Source organism: Oppia nitens, unplaced genomic scaffold (genome assembly GCF_028296485.1).
Source record: "Oppia nitens isolate AA-2021 unplaced genomic scaffold, nextdenovo-longstitch-racon4-pilon3 scaffold7_pilon_pilon_pilon, whole genome shotgun sequence".
Classification (NCBI taxonomy): Eukaryota; Metazoa; Arthropoda; class Arachnida; order Sarcoptiformes; family Oppiidae; genus Oppia; species Oppia nitens.
This window is the reverse complement of record NW_026533251.1, coordinates 3,718,663-3,732,339: the sequence shown is the minus strand read 5'-3', so window position 1 is coordinate 3,732,339 and position 13,677 is coordinate 3,718,663. Positions and strand designations below refer to the sequence as shown.

At 22.5% G+C, this 13,677-nt stretch overlaps 2 protein-coding genes across 2 annotated transcripts; one reads left to right on the top strand and one right to left on the bottom strand.

Moving 5' to 3' along the window:
• Positions 1 to 780: 780 nt before the first annotated feature.
• On the bottom strand, positions 781 to 2,546 carry LOC128963709 (solute carrier family 35 member G1-like). Its single transcript, XM_054310222.1, has 3 exons — positions 2,384 to 2,546; positions 2,224 to 2,302; positions 781 to 1,822 (listed from the first exon to the last, which is right to left on the bottom strand). Exons 1-3 carry the CDS (start codon positions 2,544 to 2,546, stop codon positions 781 to 783), a joined length of 1,284 nt encoding a protein of 427 aa, XP_054166197.1.
• Positions 2,547 to 5,748: 3,202 nt separating this feature from the next.
• LOC128963708 (solute carrier family 35 member G1-like) lies at positions 5,749 to 7,556 on the top strand. The gene is made up of 4 exons (XM_054310221.1): positions 5,749 to 5,983; positions 6,085 to 6,163; positions 6,239 to 7,140; positions 7,552 to 7,556. Exons 1-4 carry the CDS (start codon positions 5,749 to 5,751, stop codon positions 7,554 to 7,556), a joined length of 1,221 nt encoding a protein of 406 aa, XP_054166196.1.
• The last annotated feature ends 6,121 nt before the right edge of the window (positions 7,557 to 13,677 follow it).

The following is a 13,677-nucleotide window of genomic DNA, read 5'->3' as shown; positions in this document are numbered from 1 at the left end:
TTTTTAAATAATTTTTTCTAAGGTCTATTTAATAAACTATTTATTTAAAAACATAATTCACTAGAATATTAATCTAATCTAGATTATTTTTTTTAAATATAAGCTAAAAATATCTTATATCTATAATTTTATATATCATATCATTATTTTTTTTAAATAATATTTAATTATCTTTTAATACCTAAATTATCAAATAAAAACTTTTTTATTAAAAATATCTATTAATATATAAATTATTTGCGTACATATATTGCGTACATAAGCCACCACTCCTTCAATTATAAATAATTTAACCAATCACATTTTTTTAATAACATTATTAAATTATTGATGATAATAAGTTATTATTAGTAACAATGATATTCATACCCCTATTGTAGAGTATAAATATAATATATTATCTATATAATAAACTATTGGTTAACTATTATTATGACATAAAAAATTATTTGTACTCAATTTTATAATAAATAATAATAATATATGATTTTTTTAAAAAATAATTTTGTATCTAATAATTATGATATTAATACTGTATTATTAACACAAACATTTAGCAGCAATACAGCAATAATTATGTATTTTTTACTAAAATATATTAAATTTTATTATTTCCAAAAATCAGTATACTATTTACAATATTATATAATATATATGAGAAATAATATGTATGAGAAATTTTGTAAACAAAAAAAATATATTTACAATTACAATATTTTTTTTAGACAATTATTATAAAATGATAATTAATTATTATTATTTTTTTAAAAAACCATAGTTTTAAAATTCAATAACATATGGTGTCCATTGACCATCAAATGTATTGCCCTCCCATATACTCATTTTGCGTCTATCGACATTCAATACTAATTTGGGCTTGCTCATTTTTCTATCAAAATTATTATTATTATCATTATTACTATCAGTTTTCATTGAACCAATAGTATAGTCAATGGTACTGATATCCAAACTGTTACTATTGTTGCCAGTATTGCCACCGCCACCGACAGCACAGACATTGCAAAACAGTTTACCATATTTTTCAGGGTTTTCATTGTATATCTTATTGAAAGCTACGATAAGTACCGATACGGTGATCAATACGGCACCGATAATCGATGCTAAGTCTAGGGATTCGGCAAATATTAGGACTTCCCAGAGAAAGGACAGTACGATTTGTATGCTACGCGTCACAGATATCGGTCCAGGAGTTTCGTACTGTACGGATATTGCTTGAAAAAATTGATAGAAAAAACCGGCCACACCTACGGCCAACAACAGTAGCCAAGTATGCCATTGTTTCGGTAGTGTCCAGTGGTCGATGGCCGGTAGTATAGCACTGCCGGCCACTATAATCGTCAACGAATACCACATAACCATCAACGGTACGGGTGTTGTACGCAACTGGCGTAAAGTTATCAACGAGTAGGCACTGGTTACGGCTGATACCAGTGCCAGTACTATACCCCATATACGATTCGGATACGACAGTTCCTCAGCAGTGTCCGTACCGAATATAAAGGCCGGTTCCGATATGATGAACACACCGGCCAGTGTGATAATACCGGTCAGTATCTGGACTTTAGTGATACGTTCTTTGAGTATAAAATAGGCAAATATGGTGACAAACACTGGCGACGACAGGGATATGGAAGTGGCATCGGATAGCGGCATAAATCGATAGGCCATATACAGGACAATCGAGTTTATTGTTCCCGATATGCATCTCAAAACTAGTTGTATACGTTGGCCGGGTAGTCCAAAAAATGGATAACGTTTGATCAATGTTATGATGAAATACGGTACAAACTGTACTATACATCTAAAATAATAATTATTTTTTAAAAATAAAAAATAAATTTAATTTAATATCAACTATTTAAATAAAATACCTGTAATTTTATTTATTTAAATTACAATATATATTATATATAAAATATTAAGATTAATGCGTTTATAACACTGTTTTTTTGTTGTTGAAAATAATAATAATTCAATACAATTAACTAAAGCATTAGCAATAAAGAAAACAATCAGTTATTTAAAAATTATTATTAATTGTTTGTAATTATTACTAATACTCTATTCAATGCACAATTCAAACAAATTAAATCAAAATGTTATAAATAAGCTTGCTAAATTTATCTATAAAATTTTTACTAGAATTTAATATAGTCATTAAAAAATATAAATTATATATAATTAAGTATATTTAGCACCCACCTAAACACCAGTATCTCAACCGAGTGCAGATCTGTTACCAATTTGACTATAAGCGAGGCCAACGAAAACATGGTTTCACCTAAAAAAAAATGAAAAGTAAATTTTGTTTAATATTAAAAATTATTATTAATACAAATTGAATAAATATTTATTTATTTACCAAATAAGGCACACAAGAGCCCAAACGCTGGTATGCGCTCCGGTATTGACTTCCATTTGCTGATAGGTATGTCCTCATCATAATTATCATCATCAGTATTATGATCATAATCATTAGGTATTGCTATCTTAGTATCATTTTCAACATTATTTATAGTCGACATTTATTATTAGCTAACTCTATATAAGCAGGAATTGTCTCAATAATACTATTATTTAATATACATATAAAAAATAAAATTAATTTTTTATTTTAAAAGTTTGCTAACTTTAATGAATTGGCTAAACTGTATATATGTTTTCTGTAATATTTGTTTGTTTGGCTTATTTATATATATACCTGTCTAGTGGTACCTGTACTCTAGTATACCAAATACCTAACCCTATATAAATTATTTATCAATAAATTTTATTGATGGACACTATTTTTTTACTAGTTGGCAACACTATGGTAACTTTGGCATGCTAAAATTATTTGTTAGTACTAATAAACTAACTAGCTTAATAAAACTTGCATAATATATATGTCTATAACCTATAAGGTTAGGCGTAAATAAAATTTTATATAATTAATTTTTAAATTTTTAAATAAATTTTTAATTAATATAAAATGCTATTAAAATAAATAAATTAATATAGAATAAAATATAATTAATCAATAATTTTTTTTGCTTCAATAGTGTAAATTTTGTTTAATTTATTATAATTAATAAATATAAACAAAAAAATTATTTGTTTTATTTTTAAGCAGTATCAGTTATTAAATTGCAGAGATTAATATATTAAATAGATGTAACATTGTACCTGGATTAGTAGAAATAATATTATCATAATTGATAAATTAAACATTGCAATTATTATGTTTAGATTTAAAAAAATATTTTTTAAATATACATTTAATAAATTTTTATTATAATTTACAATTAATAAAATAAATTTTTTAAAATAAATTTATAAATTATCATATTATTTGTTAAGTTAATATTTATGCTAAAATATTTTTTTTATAAAGTTTATTAATTTTCTATTTTATTTATTTATTTATTACATTATTTGTAAAAACATTAATATAATTATTAATATTAATATAATTGTTATTAAATAAAATAACAGATTACATGAAATTTATTTATACTATTAATGTTTGAAATAAAATATTTTGCTATTTGTATATATTATAGTACAGTATTGTGAATTTAAATATCATTTTTTGTTTAATTGTATTTTAATGGGATTATTTAACATAATAATAATTATAATAATTTTGTTTTAAGTGCATGCATACTAAATAATTACTTTTTTATTTAATTATTTGATTAGATATTTATAAACAATGTATTACAATATATTGTAATTATTTTAATTCATAAATAATAATTTGTTTATTTTTTTGGCACTTTTTCTCACTGCAGTTATATTAACTATATGTCTGTATCTAAAACTACAGTGTATTTCACTGTTTAAGGAAACTAAAGGTTATAAGTTTTTTATATATATATATATAAATATGGTATATCCTATAAAATGCTATTTATATTATATTCAATAGTATATACGGTATATAATTAAGTTATCATTTATTTTGGTTGTCTTAACATTGAACTCATAGATTTGCGTCACTAATATTACAATATGTTATCTTAATATTATTGAATTACTATTACAATTAATCTAATATAAGTTAGACCCCAATATTGTACTAATAGTTATTGCATGTTAGAAACATGGTGTCTGCATGATCAATTATCTAAAATTGTAATTTTTATTAAACAGGATTACACTAGTAGTTATCATTTAATACTATATATATATGCAATTTAATATATATATATAGCTTAGTTTTTTTATAAACAATATTCATTGATTAATTAAAAAATATATATTGTAGTATATAAATCCAATAAAATAGTTAATTAAATAATATTAAATTATTTAAAGAAAAAAAATTAAATTATATTTCAAACAAATTAAATATACTAAAATTTTTAATTTAAACTATATAGTGATTTTATTTTGTCATATATTACACAACAATAACAACAACATTAAATAATTTTTGTTTGGTATTTATTTTATAATTTTTAATAAAGTCTAACATTTTAAATTAATTATTATTAATAATAATATTGAATTAAATTAATTAGTTGAGTTAAATTTTTGTCAAAATTTTAATAATAACTTTACAGAAAATCTTAACCAAAGAATATTGAATAAATATAGACAATATATTTTTTGATAATATTTTATAATTTAAATAAAAATCTTTTAATAACTTAAATATACTGTATGTATATATATATATAAATATTATATCTATATTATATTAATATATATTATAATTAAATAATAAATACATAAATTTTGGTAAATACATTATAAAAGTTTTATTGTTAATATACAATATATATATATATAAAGTAATACTTTTTTGTATATTACAAAACTAAAATTTATAAACTATTGATAAATATCACACATAAGTTGCGTGAAAGTAATATTTGGTATTTTTAAAATAAAAAGATTATTATATAATTATTATTATTATGAAATTTGATAAACTGATAAACTATCTATTACATTATATTATGTTATTTTTTAATAAATGCTAACACTAAGCAATTTATTATAGTAACAATAAAATGCATTTTTTTAAAAAACATCATAATATAATGTAATAATAAAATAATTATCTTTAAGCAAACTTACTGTGTGTCTAAAGTTAATTATGGATAGATAACAAAAATTAAATTGTTGATTTATAAATTATAAGATACTAAAATAATTTTTAAAAAAAAAAACAATTATACATTATATAACATCTATAAAAAATATTATGACATGTATATACAGTAAAAACTAAATTAAATTATATCTAATTTGAAATTGAACATTTTATTATCACATTAATTATAAATATAAAAGTAAAATAAATATTTTATAACAGATATATTTATGATAAGAAAAAATTATTATCAATTTAATTATTATAATCATAATAAAAAATAATCTATCAATTATCATATAGTTTTATGATATTATTTTTTTTTATTAAAAATATAACTTTTCAGCTTAATTATTGCTACATTGCGATTGACTATATTTTTTAATAAATTAATAAAATTTATTATTATTTTATCTGATCAATGAATCTAAATTATTATATTTATCAAATGCGGTTAGTTAATAATCTAGTCGTTAAAATAATAATAATTAAAAATAATAATAATCAATTATCTATTGGTATAAAAGGAGCATGCTAACTATTTATAAATTATTATATCATAATTAGATATTGCAGTCTAAATAATATTTTTAAATCAAAATAAAATATAGTTTTAGATATAATATATATATATACAAAGTTAGATGAAAATAGTGACAAACATATTAGTGGATGACATAACTAAGTCAAACACAAAAACAACAACAGATAATAATAATAATATATCAATACAAGTGGACAATGGGCTCATACCTACTACACAACCATCATCATCGACGACACCCGGACATAACAAATCGCCAGTCAATGGTATGGTCGCCAAACTGGTGGCACTGCCCGAACACATACCGGCGTTTGGATTGTTTAGCGCATTGTTTGGTAATTTAACAAACAAATAGTTTTTTAATAATAACGAAAAGCAATTTAATAATAATAATAATAATTTTGTTTTATTAATTGAAAATTAAATCATTCAATAGGTGTTACAATGTTTTCGTTGGCCTCACTTATTGTCAAACTATTGACTGAATTACATTCAATTGAGATACTAGTGTTCAGGTAATTAATTATAAATAAAACTAATTATTTTAATATCAATTTTTATAATTAAAACAAATTGTATTTTACTAATAGATGTGTCATACAATTTGTACCGTATTTCATACTAACAGTCCATAAAAAACATCCATTTTTCGGTATCGTCGGTCATCGTCTAGATCTAGGTCTACGGTGTCTATCGGGTACGATATCGATGATAACACTTTATATGGCCTATCGGTTGATGCCACTAACCGATGCCTCTACTATCTATCTGTCGTCACCATTGTTTGTAACAATATTTGCCTATATATTACTAAAAGAAAAGGTAACTATAGTACAGGCCCTGACCGGTATCTTAACCATTGTCGGTGTGTTTATCATATCGAAACCGGTGTTCCTGTTTGGTGAGACTAATGATGATAGCAATGCAGTTGATATATACCCAAACCGTATGACTGGTATCATACTGTCCATAACTGGTGCCGTCACAAGTGGCTACTCGTTGATAAACTTGCGTAAACTACGGTCAACACCAGTACCCGTAATAGTCATGTGGTATTCAATGGTAACAGTGGTTATCGGTAGCGTACTCTTACCGTTTATCGATCGTTGGATTCTACCCTATGGTTTGACCACTTGGCTACTACTATTGGCCATCGGTATTGCCGGTGTATTCAACCAACTGTTCCTAACGTTGGCACTCAAGTACGAGTCGGCCGGTCCTATATCAGTGACCAGAAGTTTCAATATTGTACTGTCATTTATATGGGAAGTTACCATATTTTACGAACCGGTCGAATGGACATCAATAGCTGGAGCCGGCCTTATAAGCTCCTGTGTTGTCATTATTGCACTGAATAAGTGTTATCAGGAAAATCCTGAAAAGTTTCAGAAATTTTATGGCCGACTGTTGTTGTGTTGTAAACCTCAGTATAGATCAGAGTCCGACTCAATAGTGGACACAATAAGTGAATCAATTGATAAACAAACTAATAGTAAGTTAAGTAAAAACGCAACTGTAATTAAATTATGATATTATATTATTTATTTTATTTAAAAAAAATTATGTAATGCTAAATATAATTTTTTTGCTATCTTTAAAATTAAAATAGTTTTTTATTATTAAACATGTAAAATATAAAAATGTCATTAAAAACTAATGTAGAAATTGGACACACATTATAAATTTATTTTATAATAGTTTTATTTTTTAAATCTAATTTATTTTTTTTATTACTAATTAAAAACATTTTATTAACATTTATCATAAGCATAATAATTAATTACATCAACAATCAAAAATAAAATGTTTGTAAAATTATGCAAATAAATGATTTAGAAATTTATTTCTATTTATAAAATATAAAGTATTTGTATTTAAATTGATTTATATGGATAATTGACAGATTAAAAAAATCCCATAAGTAATATATAGTTAATACCAGCGATATAAACAAATTGATAAAATTCATAACTAGTCATTGGAAACAAATTATAGCAATAGATGCCAATCACAGGTCCCGATAGTCTATCCAAAAATTGTGATACTTTTAACATTATAGTCTTATTTCGGTGATAATCATTGCGTGCAAAATATGAAAATATTTGTTTATAAGATTTATGAGACGATGCGCTAACTTTTGTGCACATAATTGTAACCATAATTTCGGCACTAAAACAAAATATTGTCAAAAATAAGTAAAATAAACGACCGAACAGTGATGTATCGGATCGATGGACACCATAGAGTATGACCTGAAAGCCAGGTGTAGCCATATAGTAGAGTACAAACAAAATATATTTAAATGTTTCATTGAAATCATTGGTTATGTGTTCAACATATTTATGTTCAACAATAGCTTTCTCTAGTAATAAATTATTACCACTACTAATACTTTTTGAAATTTTATCATTAATTTCTATGAATTTCAATTTCAAATAATAGGTAAATGCCATCCAAAATGTTGTAGTAAACCATAGTATACTAAATATTTGTAAACACATATTGACCATGGTCATAAACCAAAATATTAACATTATTAGTGATTGTTGTTGTTTGCCATTGCTATCCATGAATGCAATTACATTGAAAAGCGTATGAAAGCTAACTGTTATAATAACCGACGGTTTGAATAAATATTGAATTAATAGTATATTTAATAGATTTAAACGTTTAGCAAATCTATGTTTATTCAGACTATTTAACGGATATTGTATTGTATTTTGTTTAATCAATTGAGTCCATCGAAATATAGGTATATTATTATAGATATCCTGATATTGTAATATCATACCTATAGTCCAGGCATCTATTATTATGACTATTATCCAGGTATGGGCCAGCAATTCATTGCCAAATAAGTGCACATAAGGGCACAGGTAGTACCAAGTATTTGAACTATTAGTGAATAATACAATAAGTATATATCTTAATGGTAGTAATAGATAAATAAATTTTGACAAAAATATTTTTAAATATATATTTTTATTGATAGGTTGTCCCGAAACATAATCACTGGTACTACGTGTGACAACTAAATATCGTTTACCAAAATTAAATATATTATCCAATTTTTTAGATATTATTTCATTCATAATGTTTTTTACTTAGTGTTAAGTTTTATTTTGTTGATAAAACTACTATATATTATATTTAATACAAAAATATAAATAAATAAAGTGCTGTTTATTATTAAAATAATATATTGTATTGACTATTGCACAATTTTAAAAGTGATATAAAAATTAAAAATATATTTTTTATAACAATTTATATATTATTAAAAGTTATTTTTAAATATTAGATAAAATTATAAAACTAAAACACTAGCCTTAAAATATAATAAAATAATAATATTACAGTTTATTTTCACTATTTGTATTGAAACATTAATTTTATTTATGTATAATATATCATAAATTATAGTTGAACTAATTGAAGTAAAACTTATTAAATTGACTAATAAAATTGTAAAATAAAATTTATTGCTATAATAAATGGAAAATAAATGTATAAAAATTACAAAAATTTTCAAAATTTTGATTAATTATCATTAAAAAATAACCATTAATTTTAGTTATGCAATCATTTAATTATCTAAGTAAATATATTATCATTAATCAAAAATTATTATAAATAGTTTATAAAGTTATACTGAAAAATGTGTTATCAGAAAATTATCGTAAAGTTTCGAAAATTTTATTATAACAACCATTGAGTAAATTTATAAACAAATTAATTTTTTAAGTTTAGTCAAAATACAATTGTAATGAAATAATAATATATTATATTTCAGAAAAAAACAATTCATTAATTATAAATATTTAGTAAATTTAATAAATCGTAATATTCTAAATTTTACAAAAATATATTATTTTTTATGATTATCTAATGTAAGTTATAGTATAATTAACTTTCAGAAAAATAAGATAATAAATAATATTTTTTTGACGTTTTTATTAAAAGTAATTTTTATTTAGTATATTTAGAATAATTATTTTTTACTACTTAACTGTAATTTAATGTACAATATGTTATAATCCCATATAATGAAACATTTATCAATAATAAAAAACTATAATTGAAATTAGAAATAATTATGTATAGTATAAGATAAATATAATATAACTCAAAATAACTATGATTGCTTATTTTATTTAAAAAAAAAATTATTTTAGTTATATTATTAATAGAGACTAATTATTATAAACAATGAATATTTTGGTTATAATATGATATAATACTAAATTTATACAATTAAAATATCTTTTTTGGGTAATGCTTTCTAGCATTCTCAACTGGTTTTTTAGCTGATTTTATCGAAATAATCTTGCAAAAAACTAATTTGAAAAAAATTATTTAGTTATATAAATATTTATAAAACAAGTATTTTTAAAATATATTTTTATTAATAAACAAATTAAAATAATCTTAAAGATTAAAAGATATTTCTAACATAAATATTTTAATACTTATACTACTATTAAACAATTAACCAAATTATTATTGACTAAACAAAAATTGTCTCATAATTATTGTAAACAATCTTAAAAAATTAATAGTTTAAATCAAACTCATAATTAATATATAGTTTGCACCAGCAATACAAACAAATTGATAAAATTCATAACTAGTCATTGGAAACAAATTATAGCAATAGATGCCAATCACAGGTCCCGATAGTCTATCAATAAATTGTGATATTTTTAATGCCATTCGTGTATTGTTTCGGTGATAATAATAACGATTGCGTGCAAAATATGCAAACAATTTTCTGTACGACTTATGTGCTGATGAGCTGACATTTGTACACATAATTGTCATCGAAATTATAGCACTAAAACAAAATGCCGATAAAAATAAATAAAACAATCGACCGATTAATGTAGTATCGGATTGATGGACACCATAGACTATAACCTGAAAACAAGGTGTAGCCATATAGTAGATGACTAATAAAATATATTGAAATGTATGATTAAAATCACGGGTCATATGTTCAATATATTTGTGTTCATCGATAGCTTTTCTTAGTGCTATTTTGTCATCAGTTTTAATACTTTTAGCAATTTTAATATTAATTTCTAAAAATTTTAGTTTCAAATAATAGCTAATCGATATACAAAATGTTGAACCAAACCATAATAGACTATATATTTGATAACAAACATTAACCATATTCATACACCAAACAATTAACATTATTAATGATTGAGTGTATTTGCTATTGTTATCCATATAAGCTATTACATTGAATAATGAATGAAAGCCAAAAGTTATGATAATTGACGGCTTAAATAAATATTTAACTAAAATTATGTTTAATATATTGAACCGTTTAGCAAATTTAAATTTATTTCCACTATTTAATGGATACAGTATTGTATTTTGTTTGATCAGTTCAGTCCATTGAAATATCGGTATATTATTTTGATAATCCAGACAATGAAATATCATACCTAGAGTCCAGCCAACTATTATTACTATTATAATCCATGTGTGGGCCAACAGTTCATTGCCAAATAAGTGGACATAAGGGCACAGGTAGTACCAAATATATGGATTATTAGGCAGTAATAGTATTATTATAAATCTTATGGCTAATAGTAGATAAAAATATTTAGCCACAAATAGTGATATTAATGTCTTGTTAGTAATCGGTTGTCTCAAAACATAATCATTCAATTCACGTGTTAAAACTAAATATTTTTTAGCAAATTTAAATAAATTATCAATTATTTTATCAATTGGTTTCATTTTTATTAGCATAACTACTAAGCATGTATTTGATTTTATAAATATAATATTAGTAAACATATATTCAATATAATATATATATAATATTGTTTATTTTAGATTTTATTTAAACATTTTTCTATATACAATAATTTTTTATTATAAACAATATGTTATCTGATAAAAACCAATGACTATTAATAACACATGTTTATGACATATAATTTAATTAATGAGAAAAAAATATTATAATTTATAAAAATATGTTATTGTTCTTTAAAAAAATAATGATAGCTATTAATCTTATTAATTACATTTATTAAGTTATAATTTATAAATTGTCTACAATATATTATTAGATATTGTATTTAATATCTAAATTATAATTTATTTAAATAAATTATATTTTCATATTAATAATAATAATAATAATTTTATGATATAATAAATTCTAAATTAGTAATTAATAAAAAAAACACTATTACTATGAGATAAATAAAAACAAATAATATTGTTAAACAAATATTATACAAACAATATATAATATATTTTTAACTTATTAAACTAATTTCTAACAATTGCAATAATTATACTGAAATAGAAATTAAAATATTTATAATCTAAAAAAATAATATTTTTTAATACATGTACTTATACTCTTAACTAAACAATTAATCAAATTATTATAGACTAAACAACTTGACTTATAATTATTAAACTGTATAAAAATTAATAATTAAAAATAGACTCATAATTAGTTTATAGTTTATAGTTAACACAAATTGATATGACTTATGGGCCGATGAATTGATTTTTGTATACATAATTGTACCCATATTTTTAGTCAACTAAAACAAAAATATGTCGAAAATAAATAAAAAAAATCGACCGATAAATGATGTATCGGATCGATGGACACCATAGAGTAAGAGTAAAAATAATAATGTATTTTAATTATCTTTATCTAACAAATATTTGTAGTAATAAACTAATTAATATAATCTTAATAAAAAAAAAATAAATCTAACAAAATAACTATAAAAAAATATTTTAATACTTATTCTACTACTAAACAATTACTCCAATTATTATTGATTAAACTCAAAATTGCCTCATAATTATTATAAACAGTCTTAAAAAAATTTAATAGTTTAAATCAAACTCATAATTAGTAAATAGTTTATACCAGAGATACAAACAAATTGATAAAATTCATAACTAGTCATTGGAAACAAATTATAACAATAGAGTCCAATCACAGGTCCCGATAGTCTATCAATAAATTGTGAAAATTTTAGTGCCATTCGTGTATTGTTTCGTCGGTTAGAATAACCATTTCGTGCAAAATATGAAAATAATTTTGTATACGACTTATGTGCCGATGAACTGACTTTTGTACACATAATTGTCATTATGATTACTGCACTAAAACAAAATACGGTCAAAAATAGATAAAAAAAATCGACCGATCGGTGATGTATCGGATCGATGGACACCATAGAGTATGACCTGAAAGCCAGGGGTAGCCATATAGTAGATGACTAATAAAATATAGCAAAATGTATGATTGAAATCAACGGCTATGTGTTCAACATAATTGTGTTCAGCGATAGCTTTTTGTAGCATATGTTGATGATTACCATATCTTAAGTTTTTAGTAATTTTTGAATTAAATTCAAAAAATTTTAGTTTCAAATAATAGGTAAATGCTATCCAAAATGTTGCCCCAACCCATAATAGACTAAATATTTGTAAACACCAATTAATTATATTTAGACACCAAAATATCAACATTATTACCGATTGTTGTTTACCCCCATTATTATCTATAAAAGCTATTATCGATATATTGAATACTATATGAAAGCTTACGGTTATGATTACCGACGGTTTAAATAAATATTTAATCAATATTTTAATCAATATATCGTGTCTTTTAGCAAATTTTTGTTTATTTAAACGATTTAATGTATACTTAATTGTATTTTGTTTGATTAAATTAGTCCATTGAAACATTGGTATGTTATTATTGATATCTTGATAGTGTAATATCATACCTATAGTACAGCCAACAATTAGTATTACATTAAGCCAGGTATAGGCCAATAATTCATTGCCAAATAAATGGACGTATGGGCACAGGTAGTACCATATATAGGGATTATCTGATGATAGAAATATTATTGATAAATGTCGTACAAGAAATAATATATACAGAAATTTTGTTACAATTATTGTTAAATATGTATTTCTATTGATTGGTTGTCCCGAAACATAATCACTGGTACTGTGTGTG

Excerpts from the sequence above, each read along its gene's own strand:
- LOC128963709 (XM_054310222.1), bottom strand. The coding sequence starts at position 2,546 with ATGTCGACTATAAATAATGTTGAAAATGATACTAAGATAGCAATACCT. Across the intron at positions 2,303-2,383 it reads GCTCTTGTGTGCCTTATTTG|GTGAAACCATGTTTTCGTTG; the intron begins GTAAATAAATAA and ends ATTTTTTTTTAG. Across the intron at positions 1,823-2,223 it reads GTTGAGATACTGGTGTTTAG|ATGTATAGTACAGTTTGTAC; the intron begins GTGGGTGCTAAA and ends TTATTATTTTAG.
- LOC128963708 (XM_054310221.1), top strand. The coding sequence starts at position 5,749 with ATGAAAATAGTGACAAACATATTAGTGGATGACATAACTAAGTCAAAC. Across the intron at positions 5,984-6,084 it reads ATTGTTTAGCGCATTGTTTG|GTGTTACAATGTTTTCGTTG; the intron begins GTAATTTAACAA and ends ATCATTCAATAG. Across the intron at positions 6,164-6,238 it reads ATTGAGATACTAGTGTTCAG|ATGTGTCATACAATTTGTAC; the intron begins GTAATTAATTAT and ends TTTTACTAATAG.